This window comes from Sceloporus occidentalis, unplaced genomic scaffold (assembly GCF_023333645.1).
Source record: "Sceloporus occidentalis isolate IW3139 unplaced genomic scaffold, rSceOcc1.0.p SCAF_4, whole genome shotgun sequence".
NCBI classification, from domain to species: Eukaryota; Metazoa; Chordata; class Lepidosauria; order Squamata; family Phrynosomatidae; genus Sceloporus; species Sceloporus occidentalis.
In genome coordinates, this window is record NW_028316984.1 from 193,125,602 (window position 1) to 193,152,418 (window position 26,817).

General features: G+C 42.0%; 1 protein-coding gene across 1 annotated transcript in view; it reads right to left on the reverse strand.

Annotated features, from left to right (window-relative positions):
* Positions 1–26,817, reverse strand: part of LOC149315211 (rho-related GTP-binding protein RhoJ) — a 105,855-nt gene that overhangs the window by 8,345 nt on the left and 70,693 nt on the right. The window contains exon 2 of the mRNA XM_089522752.1: positions 3,911–3,969. Within this exon, the coding sequence (XP_089378878.1) occupies positions 3,911–3,969 (59 nt within the window). The remainder of the gene's footprint in view (positions 1–3,910; positions 3,970–26,817) is intronic.

Here is a 26,817-nt window from a genome sequence, read left to right on the forward strand (position 1 = left end):
CGGTGTCAGACTGCATTTATTCTGTGATGTGACAGCAGCCCACAGTACACGAAGCATTAATCACAGTTATATAGAGCATAGAGCTTATCGCATAAGGAAAGAAAGCAAAAGTGCAACCAGGCAGTAGTACCTTTCTACATGATTTACTGTATGATATTGTAGTTCTTCAGTTTGCTTCCCAGAGGAGACGGTCGTAAAAGTGAGTCTTTTATTGAATGGATATTTTCCTGCTAGAAAAAAAGACTCACTTTTACAATCATCTTTTGCAGGAAGAGAATGGAAGCACTATTACATTATGCAGTAAGGCATGTAGAAAAGTGCTACTATCCAGTTGAACATTTGCTTTCTTTCCTCGTGTGATAAGCCTGCATGTCATTCAAATAAAAAGCACAAGTGTAACCAGTGAGATTAAGTGGCGGTGGGAAGGAGTGGAAGCCTCTGCAGAATCTTCAGCAGCAAGAACAATGGGGGCGAGGGGCACACAGATCTTTTGTAGAAAACCTTTTCTTTTCAGGGCAGCAATTTTACCCTGAGATTCCACCCTTTGCTCAGACTTTTAGGACATTATCAGACGGAAAAGAATTGGAGGCAAATTGGTTAAATCCCGTGCAGTAGCAGAATTTTAAAATCTGCAGAACACCTGTTTTGCCAGGTTGTTTTTCAGATGCATTGGCATCAATGAGAAATAACGCAACACTAATCAAATACAGTTGAGCTGCAGCCATTGGCTATACAGGCTAGGGGTTGCTGAGAGTTGTAGTCCAAAAAGTTCCCACCTCTGTACATGCTGGAAAATTCAGACTTGTGGGATTTACTCTGTGTGTGTGTGTGTGTGTGTGTGTGTGTGTGTGTGTGTGTTGTCAGAGAATCCCACAGCAGGACTGTGATGGGTGAGGGGAATTTTACTATTACTTGGCTATTTTACTGTTACTTAGAAAAAGAAAGGGGCTTCCTATTATGAGAAATTTTGGACCATTCTCTGTAGATGCCAGTCAAAGATGCTGGCAAAACATCAGGAATAAACTCATCTAGAACATGGCCACATAGCCCAAAAACCCCACAAAAAATTATGGATGCTGGCCATGAAAGCCTTCGACTTCACTTTGGACCATTGGTTTGACTTTGATCTTTGATAAGGCTTTACATAGCAAGGACTCTTTAAAAAACTGGCTACTGAAGAAGGCAACACCCATCAAAGCGCCTCTGGCTTATTCAGAGCATTTGCTGGCTGTTCTCTGTAACTACTGGGATTTATGCCTATGACTTTTGCTTACTTATGCTTGTATGCCTCTGGTGTTAAATATTTATTTACACCTTTGCAATGAATCATTCAAAGCTATCCCATTTGTTTCTTTATAGTATACACATATTTTTGGCTGGCTGAATTGGTGTTGATTTATTCTAAATTTGCTTTTATTATTTGTAGGAAGAAATATAACAAGTATTATTGATAATTTTAATCAGTCTGGAAGTGGTATGCCTAATGGAGGGGCCATGCAATCTACTGACTGAAGTAATCAGTAGCAGTCAACATTTAGTAGAATTGAAGACTCGGATGTCTCTAAGCAGGCAACTCAGGCTCGGAATTTCCTTTCAGTATCAGAATACGAACCAGTTTGGTGTAGTGGTCTAAGAGTCAAACTAGAACACTAGGGAAATAGAGTTCGAATCCCTGTTTAGCCATGGAAACCCACAAGGGGACTTTGGCAAATCAGAGGCCTGTTACAGACAGCCAAAATAAAGCTGCTTCGAGTCACAGTGGAGGTATGTGTTTCAATGATGCATGCGTCGTAAGAGTCCAGAAGCCACACCAAAGCCATGCTCCAGTCCTTAACAGGCCATACTCTCTTAGGCCTCATTCCCACTACATAATAAACTGGTTTTCAGATTGATCTGACCTGGTTTAAATGGCCCTTGTTTGCACTTGCACCAAATTCCTGGAGTGGTTTGTTGAGGGCCTCCCAGCGCTAAACCTATTTAAAACACTTCCAGATCCACTGAATTCCCTGTGTCTCTTGCAATGAATTGATTCAGCACTAGTGTGAATGAACTGCGGATCTGAATCAGTTCCCTGCGGTGCGGTCACCCCTGTAACATAGCGCCATGTTGAATCAATCCATAGATGAATGTGAACGTGAAGTTTTTGCATAACGGAAAATCCCGTTATTACAGAAATGGCTGCTCCATGAATGATTTGTCAACGGGAAGAAAGCAGGACACACTTCAGTGACGCTTCAGAGGTGCGACCGGCTATCCTACCTCTGCACTTCTGAAGTGTTTGGGCCGTGATTTCAGCGCGGTAAGTGCCTCGTGTGATAAAGTCCAGGGTCTCTTGGAGATCTCTCATTTATGTTGTTGTTGTGTGCCTTCAAGTCATCTCTCACTTATGGTAACCCTAAGATGATAACAAGGTTTTCTTGGCAAGATTTGTTCAGAGGTGGTTTACATTTGCTTTCATCTGAGGCTGAGACAGTGTGACTGGCCCAAGGTCACCCAGTGGGTTTCCATAGCTGAGTGGAAAGTAAAAGCTTTTTCTCCAGAGTTGTCATCTCTGCTAAAATCACTATACCACACTGTCTGGGGTCATCATAAATCAGAGTTTACTTGATGACACATAACATGAACAAATAAGAACTGAGTTTGTAGTGCTAAATGCACTCCTGATTTCTTACGGCACCCACAAACTTTATTTGGTCCAAAACACACTGCAGAAATAATTAAGTTTGAAACCACCTTTCTGAGAACCCTGGCTTTATGAGACATTTAACCTTCTCTGTCTGGGAGCCCTGGTGCCACAAAAAACTGCAACTCCCAGGGCAAGGCAGTTAAAATAATCTCCAACAGTATTATTTCTTCAGCATGTTTTGGACTTTTATTTCATCAGCCCAATTGATGGTGGAGCCATTTTGCTGGTGCTATCATTAAAAGACTGGCTGAGCTTGGAAAAGTGGCCATGAAAGTGAAGGGATTCAGATACAATTGTTCTCAGAAAGCAGGCTCTGATTGAAAAATCAAAGCACCCTTGGAAATCTACTTCAAACCACCTAGTTATCTACCACTAGATCCCAAATCTATCATGCACCCATCTTTGCCATTTAGCTGATTCTGATGTGATTGCAAAACATAATCTCATAAAAGAACCACAAGATGGCACTCCATGCTCACACAGTGACCATGACTATACTTCTGGTTTGTTCACTGCTTCTATTTCAAGTTTTTGAATCTTTTTGTAGCTTCTTACTAAGGACAGCCTTCCCCAGCCTTGTATCCTCTAAACGTGTGAGACTACAAGCTGACTCTGGACTATGGAAGTTGTAATTGAACCCATCAACTGAGCACCACATTCAAGAAGTCTAAGAATGTCAAAAACAAAGCAACATCAAACCAGGATTCTGTAAGAATGCAAGGTTTTTTTTACTGACACATGCTGGAATCTAATGTCAGGAGGACACTGCAACATCCCAGAGGAGATATGGAGGAATTCATATGTCATTTTAAACAAAAATGTGAAATTCAGTGGTACTGGTGGGATCCTCATCAATGGAGTGGTGAATCACTTGCCTCTGGGTTTTAATCTAAATTTTGAAGGAGCCATCTAGCTTGGTGAAATCTATCCTCACAATAGGTCTACAACTTGAATAGTTTATTTAAAGTTCAGTCTGAAGCTTGGAATGGATTTCCTGCCTCACTCACTGATGTTGGAAGGAGCTGCCAGCCTCAAACAACTAAGTTTGTAGCAGCCTTTATCAATTCTAGATAATTTTATGGAAGGGTAAAGCTTGCATTTTTGACTCTCATGTATAGGGAAAATAACTTGATCAGTATATATACATATATGTGTGTGTGTGTGTGTGTGTGTGTGTGGTGACACAAAAAAGAAATCAAAATGAAGAAACTGAAGATGTATTACCTGTCCAGCAGTGTCATAGAGCCCAAGCAGATGTTGCTGACCACCAACTGTCACTGTTACTGTAAGAAAGAAAGAAAGAAAGAAAGAGTAAGGAAAAAGAGAGAAAAGAAAGAAACTTTGTAACTGTCATAAATAAAACTATTCCAAAAATTATTATTAAAATACTTTTAAATTACCCATAAAATTAAAACCATTTAAAATGCATCCATTAAAAACAATTTAATCTCTTTTAAAAAATATTTGCTAGTTTGATGCTTCAGGATAAGCCCACATATTAGTCAACAGATCCATGCAGTTCACTTGTTCCTAGGATCTGGGAATAGCTGGATCGTTGTTGTTGTATGGCTTCAAGTAGTTTCTGACTAATGGTGATCCTAAGGTGAACTTACCATGGTGAACCTATCATGGGATGAGTTAATGGAGTGCACATTGCATCTGTACCTTGAACTCAGCTTGTAGCAATGGAAGTAAGTTGAAGAAAAGGGGGGAAAGTGGGAGGACGAGAGAGAAGCTGGAACATTTGAAAAGCAGCTGTTAAAAGTGTGATGACAGAGGGTTAATCAGGACTGTCTCTGCCAAATTGGGATAGTTGGAGAGTATGAAGTTGTTTTAGATATTCTACCCTTACCCTCTAAAGGGGCCAAATGTACCAGTTTTCCCCCATCCTCACATCGCCCTGTCAAAAGGCCTGATTTGACTATGGACTGACTACATGTGGGGGGGCAATCCTGCAGTGAATCTGGGTCATCCCTGCTATATGGTGAATTTAAAAGATTCACCATTTGTTTCAGATGTTCCCAGAAAATGCTGACCACTCTGGAGTGAAGCCAGGTGGCAGTCTACACAGCATGCTGCCCAGCATCACCTCCACTGGTGAAGGTTGCTCACACTGAGGTCAGAACAAAGCGCCTAGCCATGTGATTGATATTGGGTATCTTGTTTTTGGCCTCAGAGGGAGCAATTCACAGCAGCAATGGGCAGGACAGTGGCATGCTGTGTAGACAGCTGCTTGGTGTTGACCTGAAGTGCCCAGGTAAGGGGGGGGGGGTTGGGTCAGCTTTCAAGAAGCCCTGGTGGCACAGTGGTTAAATGCTGATCATGCAGCCTCAAGGATGTGAGTTTGTTGCCAGGGCTCTAAGACTGACACAACCATCCATTCTTTTGTAGGTCGGTAAAATGAGTACTCATTTTGTTGGAGGCAATTGGCTTACAGATTGTAAACCGCTTAGAGAGTGTTGAGTTCACTGATGAGTGGTATAGAAATGTAAATGCTATTGCTTTAGGACCAGAATACTCTGGGGGCTGTTCCAGATATTCTGGCCAGTGTAGGCTCATCCCTAGTCAATTTTCCAGATAATCTGGTTTCTTTGTCTGCAAATCTAGGGCTTGACTTCCCTCCCTCCCATCTACTGGTATCTCCAGCTTGTGCAGGGGTGGGGATGTTTGAATACTTAAGAAACCATATTTAGCATCTGAAATTCTGTTGGCTTCTTGAGCAGACAAAAATTCTACTACAGATGTGGTTCAGCATTTTTGGTTGTCGTAGAATGTCTGCATTCAGTTCAGAGTTGCAGAAGCCAAGTTGCAGATGTGGTGCCATTGAGTACAGATGTGAATTACACATTTCATACCACATGTGGGTGTGCATTGCACTTTTCACATTACACAGGGATGTGCATGGCTAATGGATGTGCTTTGTCCATTTGGTTGTGCATTCAGCTGCACATTTGTTGTCTTGGTGCACTTGTGCAATGTAGCTATTCAACACAAAGGTTATGTATCACAATTAATGCAGAACTCTGAGTGTGGATTGTGTGCTAGATAATCCCAAAGTAGGATCTTGGCCACTGCCTGGACATTGAAAATAGCATGAATAATATTTCCTCTGAAATTGGGATTTCATTCAGCAACCATGCAAAATGACCCTTGATTAGCCATGAGTTTGAGTGATATTTTTATAGGCACCAAACTAATGTTCATTATCACACATCAATTGTGGCAGATACACAACCCAACCATTATTCATTGGAAGCCTTGACATTTATTTATATGGGATTCTCAATGTTCTTGTAGTTTTATGAGTAACATGAAACAGATGCCTGCCTATTAGACAAATCCCTAAGTTTTACACAGACAAGAAAATCTAGGCAGAGGAGTGAAACAGACAAAAGTGATAACAGATGGATGGAAAAGGTGAGATGGATGAAGATTAATTTTTTATTTTTTCTCTGATAAGGTTTAGAAATGTTAGAAGGTATCACAAGGATCATTTAGTCTAACCCCCTGACAGTGCACCAATCTATAGAATTTCCTTATATGTGAGAGAAACCAAAACTGTCCGATCCCATCCCTGCATCATGGAAGAGTAGCTACATGGATGCAGACTTGAATCTAAAGCCAACTGGTTATTTCCAACTGCAGTAGATCTACTGAAACGACTGCTGAAGGGTGGGACATCATGTAAATAGATCTCAATGATTCAGTGGCAGCCATCCTGTTTGTGACTGGTGTACGTTGTGCTACACATATGGAATTATTTTTTAAAACAATGTGCAGTGGTTGCATCCAGCTGAGAATGGTGTGAACAGAGTTGCACATGTGGGTCTGTAATTCCTTAAAGTATATGCGAAAGTGAATGGCCTCTGTGCACCGTCTTTACAATTGCACAATGGGTGGCTAGCCTTGTGCAGTGACCATTGGTCCACATCCATTCAAAGAGACTGTCAAAGTGATTCACACACTTTGGTTGGAAATGTTTTCCAGCATTTGATCCTTGTTGGACCATTCCCTTTGTTCTTCTGCAGGTCATAAGACACCTTCAAGGTGGATGAAAAGCATTCTCCTCAACAAAGTTGAGTGCCAAACATCACACTGTCTGGTTTTTTGATACCCCCTCACCAGGGAAAAGATGACATTCACAAACTGATGCTCTTGAACAGCAAGAGATCAAAGGAAGCTCACCCAGATTAGGAAGAGACCCTGCTGTTTGTATTTTTGCCTTTAAAAGCCTGGAACTGGTTAGTGACTCTTCTCCACAGGATGTGTTTGGGTTATGTCTGGACTGGTAGCTATTACAGTCATTTTCCTTCCTCTTCTTCCCTTTCAGGGATGACAGTTATTAATATCTTCAACCCTTGCATCTGAATCTACTGTCTTGATGAGAATGTGGAAGTGAGAACACCCACTTGGGAGAGAGTAAGGTATTTTCTTATATGTTTATCTCCTCCAACATTCATCTCTTGATATATATTTTGGGTTTGTGCTCTGCTCTTCCTCCCAAGAGGGCAGTGAAGCATCAATTGAGTCATAGAATCAAAGTGCTGGAAAAGACCAGAAGGGCCATCCAGTTCAACCCCTGCCATTCAGGAATACAAAATCAAAGCACTCACGACAGATGGCCATCCAGCCTCTCTTCAAAAACTCCAAAGAGGGAGGCTCCACCATTCCCAGAGGCAGAATATTCCATGGTCAAACAGCTCTTACCATCATGAGGTTCTTCCTAATGTTGAGGTGGAATCTCTTTTCCTGTAGCTTGAATCCATTGCTCCATGTCCTAGTCTCTGGAGCAGCAGAAGACAAGCTTGCTCCATCCTCAATATGACACCAAATACTTAAACAGGGCTATCATATCCCCTCTCCACCTTCTCTTCCCCAGTCTGAACATACCTAGCTCCCTAAACCACTCCTCATAGGGCATGGTTTCCAGATCTTTCACCATTTTGCTTGCCCTTCTCTGGACATACCTCAGCTTGTCAATATCCTTCTTGAAGTGTGTATCCTGAACTGGACACAGTATTCCAGGTGAGGTCTGACCAAAGCAGAATTGAGTGGCACTATTACTTCCCTCAGTCTAGAAGTAGCCTAGGATCTCAAGGTTGCTCTCCCACCCACAACCTTGACAAAATGGCAAAGAAGGTTGGAAACCTCAGGGTATGGGATGATCCTGACTTGGGCAACCCTAGTGTCAGATTATCATTTTGATGGAGACCACCTGGATATCAGGGCTCTTTAGGTGGTGCTAAAGAAAGAATCCTTCCTAGAACCCAGGACAATTGTGATTGCCCATCAAAGAGGGCCTCTTAACATCTTTGCCGGTCATATGAGCAGACTTGTCTTTATACTAAGAGCTGCAGCACATTGTCAAAAGAAGGAGAAACACTCTACTGTAGAAGAACAGACATCCAGTTTATTAGTTGAAATGACTGAAGCTCAGCAGAGGGAGTGAGCTAGGAGTTCAGCTGTGCACTACGGGGAGGGTGAAAGAGATCTGAAAGCCTCTATCAAAGAGTCACATCAGAGAATGAGGTTTAAAAATTTGCGTTGGATTATGTCCTCTGGAAATCTCCAATCCATGCAGAGCAAAGGAGTGCTTCTAAGTAACGCAGGAGATACGGATGCTTTTCTCTGTAATTCTGTTGCCAGTCCTCAGCATTATGGAACATGGGAAATTATGGGTGTTTAGAACTGAGATAAATAGTTGCTTTGAGCAACATCAGAGTGTGATCATAATGGCAAATGTTATTAATGCTGAAGACCAGACAAGCTAGGAGAGGCTGCTGTAGCTTTTTGCCTGAGTCCACAGGGAAGGGCAAGAAGGCAGCATGGTGTAGTGGTTTGAGCATTGGACTATAATTCTGGAGACCAGGGTTTGAATCCCTGTTTTGCCATGAAAGCCCACTGGTGACCTTGGTCAAGACACATGCTCTCAGCTCAGAGGAAGACAAAGGCAACCCAACTCCCTGAACAAATCTTGCCAAGAAAACCCTGTGATGGGTTTGCCTTACAATGACCATAACTTGGAAACAACTTGAAGGCACACAACAACAACAACAAACAACAGGGAAGGTCAAGACGCCGACCCTCCTCTGTTTTCCCTGTCCTGCTGAGTTAATGGAGTGAAAACTACTTTTGAAATTTGATCTCAGTTTGTGGCAATTAAGTAGGCTGAGGATAAAGGGGGAAGGATGAGAAGGAGAGAGAAATGGGGACATTTTAAAAGCAGATGAAAAAGTGGGAAAACAGAGCATTAATTGAAACTGCCCCCTGGCAAAAAGGGACAGTTGGATGATATGAAAATGATCTTTAGACATATCTTTAGACACATCTTCTGGTACTTGATCTTTAGACACATCTTCTGGTGCCTAAAATTCTATCTCATGAACTAAGGAGTAGGGATGGAAAACCTTCAAACTTGTGGGATCTTTGTTTATCTAGGGCTGAGAGAGTGCAACTTGCTCAGGGGGCTTCATGGCCGAGTGGGGAATTGAATCATGGTCTCCAGAGTGATAGCCCAACATTCAAACCACTATGCCACACTCGCTGTATTATCCGTGATTTAAATCAACCCACCCTACCATCAATGCACACTCTCATTTAGTACTGAACTAGAGTGTGTGTGTCTTCAGAATGGTTGGAATCCATTTCCTTCTTTTTTTACTGGAGCCTAAGATCTTCCAATTACAGCTGGGTGAAATATAGAAGTTGGGACTATTGCTGTTTTCTGAACAAAAAACTCTCGTACTTTTGTTGCTGTTGTTGCTGCACAAAATAGGTCCCAAATTACGAATAGTCCTCAAAAACTGCACAGTGGAAAGAAAAAAATAGTTACATTTTTCATTCTTGCCTACCAGAATGAACTTTATGAAGAATGACATTTCTAAAAACACATCATAAAGTTGTAACTGTGACAGAACAACTAGGCCCGAATTTTGTACTGCATCCATCTCACTTTAAAACTTCATCGATAACAGCCAGAAGAAGATGGACAGATTGACTGCTCAGCAGGCTGTCCATCTAACAAAGCTGCCTGGAAGTTTGCCAGAAGTCAGGGGAGAACCAGGCAGATCTCTCTCTCTATGCAAAAATAAAAAGTGCAAAGGATTAAACTTTGTCTGTTCATCAACTACTGGTGTTTGGAGATGCCAGGTGCTTGGTTTTTGCAGTTTTTTTTTAAAAGAGACTGATTTTATTTATCATTTAACAGTCCCCCCCCCCATTCCTGTAAGACAATACTGTCACTAGCCCCTAAACAAGCATTTACAAGTCGATTTCATTTAAGGTTTGACCATATGTTTCTCTCTTCCATTTAGACTAATACGAATACAAATCATCACATCAGAAGGCTGCCCTTTTGGACTATAACTTCCAGAATCTCCAAGGGTCCATCAATACTATAGAAATAATGTAATTTGACACCACTTCAACTGCCATGGCTCAAGCCTACAGAATCCTGGGATTTGTAGTTTTGTATGGCACCAGTACTCTTTGGCAGAGATGGCTAAAGACCTTGTAAAATCACAAATCGTAGGATTCCATAAGATGGAGCCACAGCACTTAATGTGGTGTCAAACTGCCTTATTTCTAGTGTAGATGCAACTCCAGTCAGCACGGCCATACTGGCTGGGGAATCTTGGGAGCTATAGTCCAGAAACCTTCCCAAGGTCTGGTTAAAACTACCCTATTGTAGTTTTAACCAGATAAAAATATTCTCAGATATTCTACACTGGTCCAGTTTGAACACTTGCATGGATCTTCTGTACAAGTGAATTTGTCTCTGACATATAATGCTACCCCCTTCCTTTTCTTCCCCATCTATTCTTTTTGAACAGAATATATACTTCAATTGTTATATTCCAGTCATGGGATCATCCCTTCAAATCTCTGAGACACCTATATAGTCATATTTACCTTCCTGCACTAAGACTTCAAGCTCATCTTGTTTGTTTCTCTTACTCTGTGCATTGGTGTACAGACATCTAAAACATTGTTTGTGCTCTTCTTTTATGCTACATTGAGTTTCATTATGGCTCCCATTCTCTTCCTCAGTTTCTCCTCTAGAACTCACATCCTTGTGTTTCAAGCTTGCTTTTGGACAGTTATTTAAACTATCATATCCAATCCCGCAAGAATTTAATTCAAATCCCTGAACTGCAACTAGTCTTTAAAAATTGAACAGCCTTTGAAGACTTTCCTGCAATGAAGAGAAAATTCTAAAATTTATACATTGCTTCCTTTCAGAAGAAAACCAGAGAAGAATTAGACCCTGTTGTATTCTTGTGGCTGGATGCACATGATTGTCAGTCTCATATTGGGCATTCCTCCACTATCAACCACTGCTTTCCATTGGCCAAGTAAATAGCTGGATTGGGGCGGGGGGGGGGGGGGCTGGAAGGTGTTTGGCAGGTGAAGGAGGAGACCTGCAATAGTTCTGCCTACTTGGTCTCCCTGTTCCAAGATATGCCCACAATTAAAGTTGTAGAAACTCTGCCCCATATTCAGCCTGAGAATCCTACTTAATTTTCCATGACGGATCTCTGCTATTGATTCCATTGAGTGCCAAGCAGAGTTGGTTCTGATAGAGATGCATATAATCTGAAGACAGACAGCTAATGAACAACCTGTCCTATCGAGAGAGATTTTTCCTAACTCTTATCTGCTGGAGGTTGACAAGCTGGTAATAGGAATCCGATGTACAACAAATCTGTTCTTTAAACACCAAAGGAAGGTGAAGCCGGGGAGATAAATAGAACAACAGCCCTCTGACAACCTCTCACACTAGGTAAGAGCTGAATCTTGATTTGTTAAATTGATTGATGGGGTTAGATTTATATTCCCTACATCTTTGGCAGAGGGCTGCCTTTTGATTGTGCCATAAAGAGCTGTTTTATCACTCCAGCAGGCAGTTGCTTATACAGACCTTGCGGAAGTGGAACACATTTATTATTTTAACCAATCAATTTCAGAGCACAAGTCTTGGGTTCTTTTTCTACCCCAACAGGCCAGAACAGGAACTGTTTTGTTGTGCATTAAACAGAAAGCCTCATCTACCAGCAACACAAGAGAAACAGCCCTGTTCTCTTGTTGCTGTGTGTCTTGAAGTAATTTCTGACTTATGGTGATTTGTTTGCCTTCTACTGAGGCTGAGAGAATGTGACTTGCCCAAAGTCACCCAGTGGGTTTCCATAGTTGAGCATAGATACCTAGTCCAATGCTCAAACCACTACCCCATTATGGCTCTCCATACTGACATACTGAAACATAGGAGATGATCTCTTGACACTTCCCTCCCAATGCTGTTGTGGCTTTTTAAACACCTGAAACAGCAATGATTATTTTCACATTACCACACAATTGCAAATTGGTGTGAGGTTGCTGATGGATCTTATCACACTACTGTTCCATTTACTCATCTTCTATCCCAGATTAAGTAAGTAGTCTTGCCTTCATTAGGAGTGGGATATGTGCAGTGAAACAAGTTTAAATCTTCTATCTCTGGCCCAAGTTGAAATGATTGCCTCCTCAGCAGTAAGAAGTCTTGCTTTCATTGGGAATGGGGCATGTGTGCAGTGAAACTCATTTAAATCCCCTTTCTCCTAACGAAGATTAAATGGTTGCCTCTTCATCAATAAGAAGCCTTGCTTTCAGTGGGAATGGGGTGTGTGCAATGAAATCTGTTTAAATCACCTACTCTCTGAATTACCCCTGAATGACCAATGGCACATACTTCAAGAAGGGGTCAGCTATCCATGGGATTTCCCCATTCATTATAAGCAGCAGCAGAAGCACAGATTGACTACAGGATACCTACTGCCTAGCCATGACATAGTGTGGTAAGATCCAGCTATTACAATTACAATCCCACTTCTATCATGTTATTTAAGAACAATTCATAATCTTCATTGTCTATGGCTTGGTCAGAATACTCTGGGAACAGCCTGGAGTATTCTTGCCCTGGAGCTGCTCCTACGTCCCCATGTTACCTTGAGCACTCCATTGTGACATTGGGTAGCTTTTCACATGCACACCCCATTGTGCCAGCCAGCACCACCGCTGCTGGTGTGAATCACTCATTCTGAAGTGAGAACAATGTGCATAGCATTGATCATATCACTAGGAGACTTGTTCTGAATCCCAGAAGAACTAGAGCTCTCCATTGCAATGCCAGGCAGCTGATTACTATATTACCTGTTGTGCTGCCCTGTGCTGCCACTGCGGCCACATATAGATTCCTAGAATCATAGAGTTGGAAGAGACCACAAGGGCCATCCAATCCAATCCTCTGCCATGCAGGAAGACACAATCAAAGCAGACCTGACAGATGGATATCCAGCTTCTGTTTAAACACTGGATCACTAGCCCAGAAGTCAGAATGAAGTGTCCAGCCACATGAATGGCGCTGGGTGCCTTGTTCTGACCTCAGAGAGGGTGATGTGTAGTAGTGGTGCCAGTGCCAGGTGGCACAGTTGGACATGCATGCCAACAGTTGCTTAGCATCACAATGGATTGTGTAAGTAAAAGGATACCAGGGCCATTCTGGGGCCAAAATACTCTGCCCTGAGTATTCTGGCCAATGTGGACTAGTATTTATTCAACAGTCTATTTCCTATCAATGCCCAGATACAGCCCGGGTCCCTGGAGACGCTTTGGTAGCCATTTTGTAAAGCCGGAAGCTTCCATTTTCGAAAAGGGGCCGATTGGGTGTGGCTTCGATCTGGGCTGCATCTGGGCTGCATCTGGGCAGTCATTTTGATTTACATATGTTAGGACCCAGCTGCCTCCTGAATTAGAATTCAATCCAGGAAAGGTAAGCTAGGTTTTTTACCCCACATGATAGGGTCCTAAAACTTGGAAAGGATTCATCACTCCACTGACATGGGAGTCACCAGCTACGATACCTTTCTTGAAAAATATCCCTTTTCTTAAAGAATATAAATTCTCCCTTCCTTCCAAACAAAACTTCCCTACAGATGGGCATTTCTGAAACTCTTTGCAGCCTGAGCCAGCTAACATTTTAAGGCAAAGGGAAAAAAAGGTTGAACCTATTGGAAGCAAGGAAATGTCTGCCAGCCATAGATGTCATTTTCAAAAGTCAAGGACACCCTGGAGAGGAGGTGTCTGGAACAAGGAGCATTCATTTTGCTCAGTAGAAGGAACAGTTGTGCTCCCAAATAATGGATAAACCTTTAACATGATTGATGCCCCCTAAAGTAAGGGATATACTTTGGCAATCTGACCTACCAAGTGAGCCAAGAAACAAATCTGCTTGTTTAAACTCCTGTCATACTTCTCTCATATTCAGAGAATCTGGAATCAAAGTGGGCAAACAGCCCACAGTTTGATTCTCAATGAATTTGGGAAAACTGGGTTCATTTTAAAAATGTGAATATTTCAACACCAAATTAAACCTGGATTAGGTTCTTGAATCTTCCATGGCCTTTTGAGAAGGGGACTCTTGCCAGGAAAACCCCATGATTGATTCGTCTTAGGGTCACCAAAAGTTGGAAATGACTTGAAGGCACACAACACACACACCATCTTCCAGGGGCTACAGGCACATAGTCTTTCTATGACAATCATCCCCAGTATGGTGAATTTATAGTTTTTTTGTGGGTTTTTGGAGCTATGTGGCCACGTTCTGGAAGAATTTATTCCTGATGTTTCACCTGCATTTGTGGCTGGCATTTGCAGAGGTGAAGATGCCTCTGAAGATGCCAGCCACAGATGCAGGTAAAATGTCAGGAATAAATTCTTCCAGAATGTGGCCACATAGCTTCAAAAACCCACAAAAAACTATGGATGCCGGCCGTGAAAGCCTTCGACTTCACATTGGACATCTCTATGGTGAATTTATTTCTGCTGGAGTTGCTATTCCTATATCTCTACATAGCACATGCAAATATTATGCAAATCTGTGCCTTCTTTTCACACTATGCATTGTTTCTGTTTTTATGGCTTAACTGACCATGGTAACACTTCACACTAGGGCTTTAAATCTTCTGAAGAGGAGAGACTCAAATTCAGACCCATTTTGGATCAAAGTGAGTTTTCTCTGTATCATTATGCAAGTTTTGCATGATCTGAAATCACCCCAGAGAAGCCACATGGGTTGAAAAATGCAGAAGAGACACTTTTATATGTTTTCAGGTTGCGTCTGTTTTGCTGCAGTCTAAAATCTCTTTGCATCAGAATGGTGATATTGAGGTACAGACAATTATTAATAGAATAAAATAAGAAACAAATACCCCCAAAGTAGGATTATATGTGCAAATTATAGATTAATCATAAATTTTGAAAATGAGTGATGATTTAACAGATACATGATTAATTTTCATTTCCTTTTCAAAATCTATAGTACAGTAAGACCCCCATATCTGTGGGGGATACAACTTCACCATGGCAACTTGAAACCATGTACAATAGCAAACCCTATTGAAATGAATGACTTCCAGAGGCTATCTTTAAGATATCACCTCTGTGGGTATTTCTAGCTCCCCCCCCAGCACATCTCTATGGTCAATTTCCACTAGAAGCATACCATATAATTACACTGGAGAACCTAGAAAATGTCTAGAGAGAACATTGTTTTTTGAATGTGGGTAAATGAAACCATGGTTACCAATCCTACAGATCTGAGGGTCATGCTGCATTGTTTCCACATTTAGCCTTTCATTCCAAAGAAACTCAAACTCATGTCAGTGGGGTGGGGAATCTGCTCCAGGGTGCTGAACCAAACTTTGATAGCTCCTTTTAATGTTGAAACTAAAATCTAGAGCATAATCATCACCACACTCACCTGGAACCCTCCAGCTATAAATGTCTCAAAGCATCTTAAAAACAGTTCATTTTCTCTCTATTTCTGTCTCTGACTCAACTCAGCCATACAGTCTTAAAAGCAATGATCCCTCTTTCTCTGTGTTTCTGTCTCTGTCTCAACTCAGTCATACACACACATGACCCATGGCCAGCTCTTATACTGGGCAGAGTGGGCAACTGCATCAGGTGGCAAATAGTACAGGGTGGGCAGCATCTGCAAGATGTTGGACAACAGACTTCTGTGTACCATAGGCAGGATACAGATTGTCCCTTTGTGCCACATATTGGGGCCAGGGCAGCTACAGCGGCAGCCCAAAGGCAATCTAGTGCTTTTCAAAACCAGGGAGAAGCGGCAAAATGCCGCTCCTCCCTGATCCCAAAAAGGGGTGTCCTTGGGGCTTCATACCCCAGGACACCCCGGGGAGCCGCTTCTAGGAGAGGAAGGGGGCGCTCGGCCCCTTTCCCCCAGCTTCGTTCCCGTAGCCATTTGGTGGCTGCAGGAACAAGGCACTCCCCAAGAAGGGGCTCTGTTTCGAAGCTCCTTCTGGTGTCCCTGTTAGGCCACCATAAGCAGCCTGATGTGGTGTGAACACGTCACACCTGCGCCACGCCGTTTGGACGTGGCACAGCCGTGATGTCATAATGGTGGCACCCATGTACACAGGGTGCCGCCATTATGCCACCGCAGTTATGTGCTAGGGTTGCGGGGCGTCTGTAAAGGACGCCCCAAGGCAACCCTTAGCACGTATCCAGGCCGGCGCAAAGCGCCGGTCTGTATCTCACCAAATTGCTCAGTCTGGGCCTGCTAAGTAGTCTCAAGCAACTAGCCCTTAAGTGCCATGACCTACGTTGGACAATGACAGAACTTACTGTATACACTCATGTATAAGTCTAGAAATTTTAATCAAAAAACTGACCCAAAAAACCTGAGTCGACTTATCCATGAGTCAATGTAAATTCTATACTTTAATTTTTATTTTAAAAAGGAATCATCCTCTGATGACAGGCAAGACCCCACTCTATTCACTCATCCATCTAGCCTTTAGTAAGAGCACAAACATGCTTGCTGGGATTTTGTAGGTTTTGCGGCCTTGTTTTTCTTTGTTACATCCTTTAGATCTTTTGTTGCATGCCTCTAAGTCAACTTATCCATGGGTCATGTCAAAATCCATACTTTTGGCCCCCAAACCTGCCCCCAACTTATACATGAAGTCGACTTATAGTCAAGTACATATGGTAGAAAAAGCAACTTTTTGAATTGTGAAATTCAAAGATGAATAGTTAGTCTGGGACATTAGTATGCAAAGAGTTCTTGTACCACCTTTGAGACTAACTGAAAGAGAAAAATTGGAAGCTTGAGGTTTCATAGACTTGATGTATAGGGTGTATGTATGACCTAAATAGCAGTCAGTGTGTGGGAATATCCATAGGAATGTGAAACCTTGTGGGGATGTTGAGACGAGGTGACAAGTTCAATTAAAACCATCATTAGCACCAAACTTGTCACCTCATCCCATCACAAAGTTTTGCATTCCTATGGACATTCCCACACCCAGATGACTATATAGGTCTGTTCCTGGACTTTTCATTCTTCCCCATGCATCTGAGTGAGGAAGTAGATGCAAGTCTACAAAAGCTCATGTTACCAACGTCTTTCTTCTGGTTAGACTCAAAGGTGCTACCAGATCCCTTTGCATATTGATTTCTGGATTGTAACACCCAGCATTTCTGGTTGGGGATTCTAGGAGCTGCAGTCTTCCCAATGTTAACTTTCCTAAGCCATTACAGTATTGAAGTAAGATACATCTGCTAGTGCAGTCAGCTCCTCTACACGGCACAAGGGAAGGTATGAACTTGCTCCTTGCCTCAGCCAACAAAATGTCTCAGGCTGATGGAAGCCAGCAAGTCTCTTGTTCTCACAGTAATGAAGTTGGCCAGTTCAGGTTTCTTATAGCTGAGAACTACTGGCACTTGGGCTGGGTGTTCTCTCTGGCAGAGGCGAAGGGTGAAAGCCCCCTGCAGCTGTCCTTTCTCTGGATAATAGATGGGTTCTTCCCTTGCTGCAATGTTCCCAGGTTGGGGAAGGCATGCCAGGGCTGAATGATCCTGATCCTGGCTTCCATATTGGCACCAAGTGAAACATGTTTTTTTTTTTAATTGAAACCTTTGGGGCCTAATTTCATCTGAAATGGACATGGTTTTATTGCTGTTACATGCTTTGATTATCATAAAATTTTCCTGGCAAGAATTATTCAGAGATTTGCCACAGCCTTCCCCTTAGGCTGAAAGCATATGCCTTGCCAACACCCAGTGGGTTTTCACTGCTCAGTGAGGATTTGAACCCTGGGTCTCTTGGAGTCTCAGTCCAACAATAAAACCTCTATACCACTCTGCTTTCTTTCTTTCTTTCTTTCTTTCTTTCTTTCTTTCTTTTTTTAAAAAGCAGCATTTACCATCGTCATGTGCCTTGAAGTCAACTCCAACTTATGGTGATTGTAAACTAAAGAGCCAAAATGGTAATGGTGTGAGTTGGCCACGGAAACTCACTGGATGACTTTGGACGTTATCAGACAAGGGAAATTGGAAGTAGAATCCAATGGCAATCTGAACGCAATCATGGGGTTTAACGTTATTGCGTGATAACCCACTACACACAAATTTGGGCAGTGGGAAATCAGTCTGAGCGCAATCATGGGGTTTCATGTTATTGCGTGATAGACTGCCACATGCAAATTCGGGCAATGGCATGCTATTTTCGGGCAATGGGAAGCCAGTATGAACACAATTCACATTCATGTAAATTCGCTGAACTAGCGAATTCATGTAAATGTGTTCTGGCCCCACTGTCTTTTCATTCAAAATTAAGAGAAATTCCTCACGTGTGATAAAGTCCTTTGAGAAAGTCACATCTCTCAACTTCAGAGGAAGGAAGGCAAACCCCATGCATAATACACAGTTCTGCTGTATTATAAACCATCTTTGGTCCCATAGTGGGGAAAATGGTGATTATTTAATAATATATTTTTCCTCACCCTAGAGCCAAAAAATAAAAATAAAAGAGCCAGTGTGGTGTAGTAGTTTGAACTTTGGATTATGATTCTAGAGAGCAGGGTTCAAATCTCAGTGAAAACACACTGGGTGACCTTGAACAAGTCACACTCTCTCAGCCTCAGAGGATGGCAATGGCAAACCCCTCTGAAGAAACAGGCCAAGAAAACCCTGTGCTAGGTTTACCTTAGAGTTACCATAAGTCAGAAATGACTTGAAGGCAAATAACACACAAAAAAGATCTCAGGGGGTATCCAAAATAACATTAAAACAACCCATCCAGCAGTTTAAAGACACAAATATAATTTATTTATGCTGTGGACTTATTATCCATAATAGTGAGTTCAAAGTTCTGAGATGTAAAAGATTAAAACATTTTTAAAACTATGTACATCAAAATTTAAAATGAATGAATGAGGGTTTGCTGAACAGACAAGGATTCACTTTACACCTAAATGCAACCAGTGTTGGCACCAATCGGGCCTCAAAGGGAAAGGCATTGCATAACTCAGGAACCATGGCTGAAAAGGACCTCTCCCATGTTCCAGCACCAAGTATTGACTTCACTGGTGGGACATGGAGGAGCTTCCCCCAGCAGATCTCAGTCTTTGGGCAGACACATATAGGCCAAGGCACTCCAAGCCATTTAGTACTTTAAAATCATCCTGACCACCTTGAATTTGCACTAGAAGCTTTTTGGCAGCTAGTGCAGTTCTTTGAACACTGACTTGGGCTACATCTACATTGCAGAACTAATGCAGTTTCACACCACTTCAACTGCCATGGCTCAAGATTATGGAATTCTGGGATTTGTACTTTTGTGAGATATTTAGCCTTCTCTGTAAGAGTGCTTTGGTGCCTCAGGAAACTACAAATCCCAGGATTCTGTAGGATATAGGGTGCATCTGCACTGTAGAAATAATGCAACTTGACACCACTTGAATTAACATGGCTTCCTCCTACAAAATAATGGGATTTGTAGTTTTGTGAGGCACCAGCATTCTTGGCAGAGAAGGCTAAAGGCCTTGTAAAATTACACCACGCAGGATTCCATAGGATGGAACTCCAGCACTTAAAGTGCTGTCAAACTGCATTATTTCTGCAGCATGGATGCATCCTTTGAGTCATGGCAGCTTATGTGGTGTGAAACTGTGCAATTTCTACAGTGTGGGTATACCCTAAGATGCCATGGTCAATGGTTTCAAAAGCCACAGATGAATAATAAGTAAACAAATGGATGCATGAATGAATGAGCGAATTGTTTTGTTGTTGTTAACTGCCCTCCACCGGATACGAACTCATGGTTGTGCTTCCCATCAATTCAGTAGTAAATGGCAGTTGGGGATGAGTTTTTTAAATAGTAGGGAGAGATAAAGGAAGCTCCCTGCTGATTAATCAGCTCAAAGTAAATTGGGCAAATATTAACTCGAAATAATAATTAATAGCAGTACAGCAAAACCAATTAGGCTCCAAAATAAACAAGCACCCTCTTCTAATTCAGCTCATTGATTAAAATTTGCTCCAGCTCATTAACCCTGTATCTATCAAATTATGAAAGCTATGAAATCTTATAGCTGTATAAAACGGAAAAGATTGCCCTGGGCTGATTTTAAGAAGGCAATGCCAGCCGAAAAACAGCAAGACAGGAGAGGACTGACTTTGGGGTGAGGTTCTTTGACTGTAGCCTTTGTGAAACTTCTCATTCTATGGCTCACATCTATCCGGGTCTCCCATCCGTGATGCATGTGAGTGTTAAAGTTTTATTGCTCCCTCCTGCTTCCCAGTGGGGCAGTTTGAGAGAGGTGAGAATTCAGAGCAGCCTTGAGAGACCAAAGAGCTTAGCATAGGTCAAGTGCAATAAAGAGAATCCTGACAATGACAAATGTTAATGTACAGTTAGGAAAGAAAAATACACATGGGTATGTGGAGGCAGAGATAGGGATGGGGAACTGGCCTGAGCACAGCATCTCTGATAGATGTGGTAGAAAGGAATTAAAGCTGGAACATTACTTTTTTAAAAAGTAGGTGTGAAAAAGTAAAAATATCTGTATGTGTGTCTATATGTGCTTTCAGTCTATACTTAGGACAAGAGACTGCCATCAGAACTGAATACAGGGGAACAGAATGGTTCCAAGTTGGCAAAGGGGTCAGGCAAGTCTGCATACTATCACTCTTTTTATTCAACATGTTTGTGGAAAATATTGTATGCACAGGCAGGTTAGACTCAGAGGAAGGGCAACCAAAGATCGGAGGAAAGAACCCTAACATCCTAAGAGATGCAGACGACACAATACTGCTAGAAGAAACCAAGAGAGACCTGGAGCAATTACTGAAGAAAGTCAAGGAGGAAAGTGCCAAGGTGGGATTACTGTTGAACATTAAAAAAACAAAAATAATGACATAAGGGCTACAAGAATTCACCCTAGATAATGATAGTATTGAAATAGCTAAAGAGTTCCCATACCTTGGATCAAATATTGATCAGAATGGCAATTGCAGTCAAGAAATAAGATGAAGACTTGGACTGGGAAGGGCAGCTATGAAAGAACTGGACAAAATCATAGAATGTAATGACATAATTCATAGAATCAAAGAATCATAGAGTTGGAAGAGACCCCAAGGACCACCCAGTCCCACCCCATTCTGCCATGCAGGAACTCTCAGTCAAAGCATTTCCAACAGATGGCCATCCAGCCTCTGTTTAAAGACCTCTAAGGAAGGAGACTCTACTACACTCTGAGGAAGGATGGCGGTGATTCCACCTGTTCTGAACGGGATCACGCTTCCCGTGAAGGACTCAGTACGCAGTCTGGGGGTACTCCTTGATTCATCACTCCACCTTACATCTCAGGTGGATGCAACGGTCAGGAGCACCTGTTATCAGCTTAGGCTGATACGCCAGCTGCGTCCCTACCTGGGCCGGGGGACCTTGAAACGGTAGTACATGCTCTGGTAACCTCTCGTTTGGATTTCTGCAATGCGCTCTACATGGGGCAACCCTTGTACCATACCCGGAAGCTGCAACTGGTGCAGAATATGGCAGCAAGACTGGTCACTAATACACCTAGGACCAGTCATATAACACCGGTCCTTAAAGACCTTCATTGGCTGCCTATTCGCTTCCGGGCGCAATACAAGGTGTTGGTTATTACCTATAAAGCCCTAAATGGCTTGGGCCCAGGGTACTTGGAGGACCGCCTCTCTCCGTACAATCTGCCCCACACACTCAGATCGACCGGGAAACAATTGTTAAGGGTTCCAGAGGTTAGATTAGCTACTACCATCAGGAGGGCCTTTTCTACTTCGGCCCCCATCCTCTGGAACTCGCTTCCCGACGAGCTCCGCTCGGTCACCTCACTGAACCAATTTAAGAAGGGGTTAAAAACACACCTTTTCAAGCAGGCATACCCCTGACTCCTGACACCCGAGGTGTCCCCCCCCCTCGTCAGCATTGTTGAGCTGGCATGAGATGTGGTTTTATCTGTGGTTTTATTGTGTAATTTTGGTGTTTATGATGTTTTGTACTGATGGTTTTTATACTGTACATGTAAATGTTGTTAACCGCTTTGGTTTGAAGAAAAGCGGTATATAAATAAAATTTTTATTATTATTATTATTTAAGGAGTGTGTTCCACTGCCGAAGAGCCCTTAATGTCAGGAAGTTCCTCCTAATGTTGAGGTGAATCTCTTTTCCTGGAGCTTGCATCCATTGTTCTGGGTCCTGTTCTCTGGAGCAGCAGAAAATAAGCTTGCTCCCTCCTCAACATGACATCCCTTCAAATATTTAAACAGGGCTATCATATCACCTCTTAACCTTCTTTTCTCCAGGCTAAACATCCCCAGCTCCCTAAGTTGTTCCTCACAGGACATGATTTCCAGACTCTTCACCATTTTAGTCGCCCTCCTTTGGACACACTCCAGTTTCTCAGTGTCCTTTTTGAATTGTGGTGCCCAGAACTGGACACAATATTCCAGGTGGGGCCTGACCAAAGCAGAATACAGTGGCACTATTACTTTTCTTGATCTAGATACTATACTTTTATTGATGCAGCCTAAAATTGCATTTGTAGTTGTACATGCAGTTGTACATTAACAAATTGTAACACTATGTGACCAAATGTGAAAACAAATGTGAAATGCATAATTGCAATGTGCAATGCACAATGTGCTTGTGCAATACACAATGACAACTCATGCACAACTCTGCTCCTGGAAGCGTCAGATGAATACAGTTTTTCTGCAGCAGAGAAAAGTACCCAACCGCTTTTGTAGGGTTCACATTCAAGAATCACAAGCAGGATGCCAGCCTGTGATGAGACCTCACAAAATGGAGGAGGAGGAATATTATGAGAGTTGAGTGTGGGCTCATGGCACACTTTGTGGTTTATTGTGGGTACCAAGGCAATAAGACGGTTGGGAGAAGATCAGGTTTTTTGCCACTCTTCAGTAGATTGCAGCACTGCATTTTTCCAGTAGCAAAAATATTTTTTGATTGCTTTTCAACAATGAGACAGTAATGAGTTGTTCTTTAAATATTGTAGCTAGAATAATGTTTAGTTACTATAGCCCACAGTATTCACTGGGGTTTGATTCCAGGACCTCCCCATGGATACTAAAATCTGTGGAGGCTCAATTCCCATCAAATACAATGGTATAGTAAAATGGTGTCCAAAATGGCAAAATTAAGGTTTGCCTTTTGGGAATTTATATATTTTTAAAGTATTTTCAAGCCAAGGATGCTTGAATCTGTGGTTAAAAAACCTAGGTATATGGAGAGCTGACTGTAAAGTTCCCCCCTCTGGGGTTTGAGCCCCTGGGTTTGGAGGGAAGAGCAGCATATTCGGTAGATAAAATAAAATAAAATGCTGGTGAAGGATTAGTCTATTAGATCCTAGAAAAGTTACTTTTCACAAGAAACAACATGTCAATTTCCCCTACCACTTCCCTCCTCACCTTTCATTTTTGGAGGGTAATTGGAGACAAATGGAATCCCCATGTTATCTCCGATCAGTGATCAGAGGCAAGATGGAGAGGAGCTTTATGGTGGAGAGAGGACTTTGAAAGCCAGATCAGGGATGGAACTACATTGTAGAACTAATGCAGTTTGATACCACTTTAAATGTTGGGATTTGGAATCCTGGGATTTATAGTTTTACAAGGTCTTTAGCCTTCACGACCTGAATGTGCTTGTGCCTCACAAAACTAAAAATTCCAGAATTCTGCAGGATGGACTTGTGGCAGTCAAAGTGGTGTCAAACTGCATTATTTCTATAGTGTAGATGCATCCTAGATCAACACACCATACAAGTTTTATAGGCTGAAAGTTTCCCTCCTCTGCTCAAGTCCATATCACCACCTGAAAGAAAGTATGCAGCTCAATCAGAACACATTTCCAAAAACTACCCATCATTTTACCATAATCACAAAACTGCACATAACGTCCTGAAGTATTGCAGAAGAGATAAAAAGAACAGAGCTTCCACTCTCATTGCCATTCATATTCCTTAAAACATGGATTAAGTGCCATAAATCTTTCTGATGTGCAGTGAGATGTCTGTTATAAGTTGCAGGCCCAGATTTGCAACACAAAATGGAGAGGTAAAATTGATGTATTGGCAATATCAGGCAGAAGAAACCATCTCCAAAAACCTATTTAAATTCCTATTCTCATAACAATAGAACTATATTTTTTAGGCCAACCATTTCTTTTAAACCTTGAATTGGGGTAATTTACTGAAAATACTATTTTTTATCTGACTCATTGTTTCCTGGGTTGGTGAATATGTGACAGTCTAAATATCCTAAAGGCACCAGCTTCCATCAGACCTTGGAAGCTTAGGCCTGGTTAGTACTTGAAAGGGAGACCAGCAATGAATACGAGGTGGTGTAGGCTATATTTCAGAGGAAGGAACTGGCAAAACCACCTCTTAAGTATTGCCTGCCTAAGAAAACCCTATGAAATTCATTGGGTCATCATAAGTCTAAGGGTGATTTGAAGGCAGACAGAAAAGACACAAACACACACACACACACACACACACACACACACACACACACACGCTACTCTTTCACACTTGTTGTTAGCTGTCCTTGAGTCAACTTTGACTCATGGTGACCCTGTGGATGAGACATCTCCAAGACCCCCTGTCATCAGCCTCTCTGCTCAGGTCTTGAAGGCACAGGCCTATGTCTTCCCTGATCAAGCCTAACCATCTGGCATGGGGTCTTCTTCTCTTTTTACTGTCTTCACCTTTCCTAGCATCATTATCTTTTTTAATGAATCATTTTTCCTCATGATGTGGCCCAAGTACAACAGCCTCAGTTTCACGATCCTGGCTTCCAGCAATCGTTTGGGTTTGATCTGTTCTAGAACTCATGTTATTGTCTTCTTAGCCATCACAGTATCCTCAGCACTCATCTCCAGCACCATATCTCAAATGACTTGATTTTCTTTCTATTGGCTTTTTTCACTGTCTGCCAAGATTGGATTAATCCTGCCATGATTCTGTCCTGAGTGACATGCTGTTTTGGATTCTATGCTGCCTAATATGCTATGTCATATTATAATATATAACGTGTCATATTATCACAGATGTCATACAATAATAGACCCAGGGTCATATCTATACTGTACTTAATATATAGTGATATGAACAGCCTTTGTAGGCATTGTAAGGGGACAAAGCTATGTATTTTGGTATTTGACTGATATATTTGGTGGCTTGTATTTGCTTTTTGTACTTTAAGATTTAATATTCATACTAGTTTGTATGGTATATGAGATGTGAAATGCAAATCATATGAAGGGGGCATGTTTGTGAAACACCTGTTTGAAAAAGTTGTTGTCCTTAAGGCTGTATAGCTATGATCAATAATATATAATAAAGATATTGCTAAGAGCTTTTATAGATTAAAAATACATGGGTTTAAGATTAGAATGTGTTTGTCATTCCAGGGGAGGGGTGATAAAAAGACTGTTCAGCTGCTTGGTCTTCAGAGCAGCTTGTATGGGAGGGCTTGGTGCTTCTTGTTAGTGTGCCATTATCAATATGCCCTAAGGGACACTGATGACTTGAGAATGTGGAGGGAAAATACCCTTGAAAGTAACCTTGCTGTTTTGAAAATTGCTAGTTGTGTTATGAGAACCAAAAACCTTTGCCCACTAAATATGGAAGGAGGGGCTAGAAGAGAAAGTTAAGAGGTAATATGCAGTCCCTCGGAGGGTGATAGAGTCTCCTTCCTTGGAGGTCTTTAAGCAGAGGCTGGATGGCCATCTGTTGGGGATGCTTTGATTTGGATTTCCTGCATGGCAGGGGGTTGGACTGGATGGCCCTAGTGGTCTCTTCCAACTCTACGATTCTATGATTCTATGATTCTATGCTATTTAATAATTTGAGTGTCAAGTGAAGCTCTATCTCCTTGATGAGTAGGACTTTGCCCTGGAGCTATTGGTTCAAAACACATGCAGAAATAATCCAGTTTGACACCACTTTAACTGACCAGGATCAGTGCTAGGGAATTCTGGGAATTCTCTGTCAGAGAGCTCTGGTGCCACAACAAACTCCAGTTCCCAGGATTCCCTAGCACTGAGCCAGGGCAGTAAAAGTGGTCTCAAAGTGGATTATTTCTGCAGTGTGTTTTAGACCATGGTTACAATTACACTACAGAAAGAGGGATGTTATTAGTTATACCTAATGCAACATAGTTATACCTTCATTTTTGGGAAAGGAATTAAAATTAGTTATTTCTAACTTTTATTTCAAGCTCTGAACTTACCAGGTTCTATAATAATAAGAAGCGTTACATGGTTCTTTCAAAAGATGCAGCATTGCCTGACCCTCTTGCCAAACTTTTGACAAATCCATATAAAGCCTCTTGTTATTACAGAACCCCTTGCTTTGTGTTGCATTGGACCCATTCGTTTTACAAGTTCCCTGCTTCAGGGGTTTGAAAATCCTTGTTTTTGCAGCCGTGAGCACACTCAAAATGGACTGTGTGGGTTTGATTGGCATGAGATAGATGGAGAGGCAAAAAACCAGTTTTCCTTTTTTCCTCAGTTCTTCATGGAGTGATCTGTCTGGCTGTCTTCCTGCTGTGGGCAAAGCTCCAGACAGCTTTGTTAGTAGGAAAACCTGCTATGCCTTCAGTCTGTTTGCCTCCCTCTGGCCACATTGGCAGACTTTTAAAGTGAGATGAATATAGTACAGAATGCAGCCCGTATTATACAGCACTAACTGTGCATGTTCGTACTGCTTATTATTGGCCCA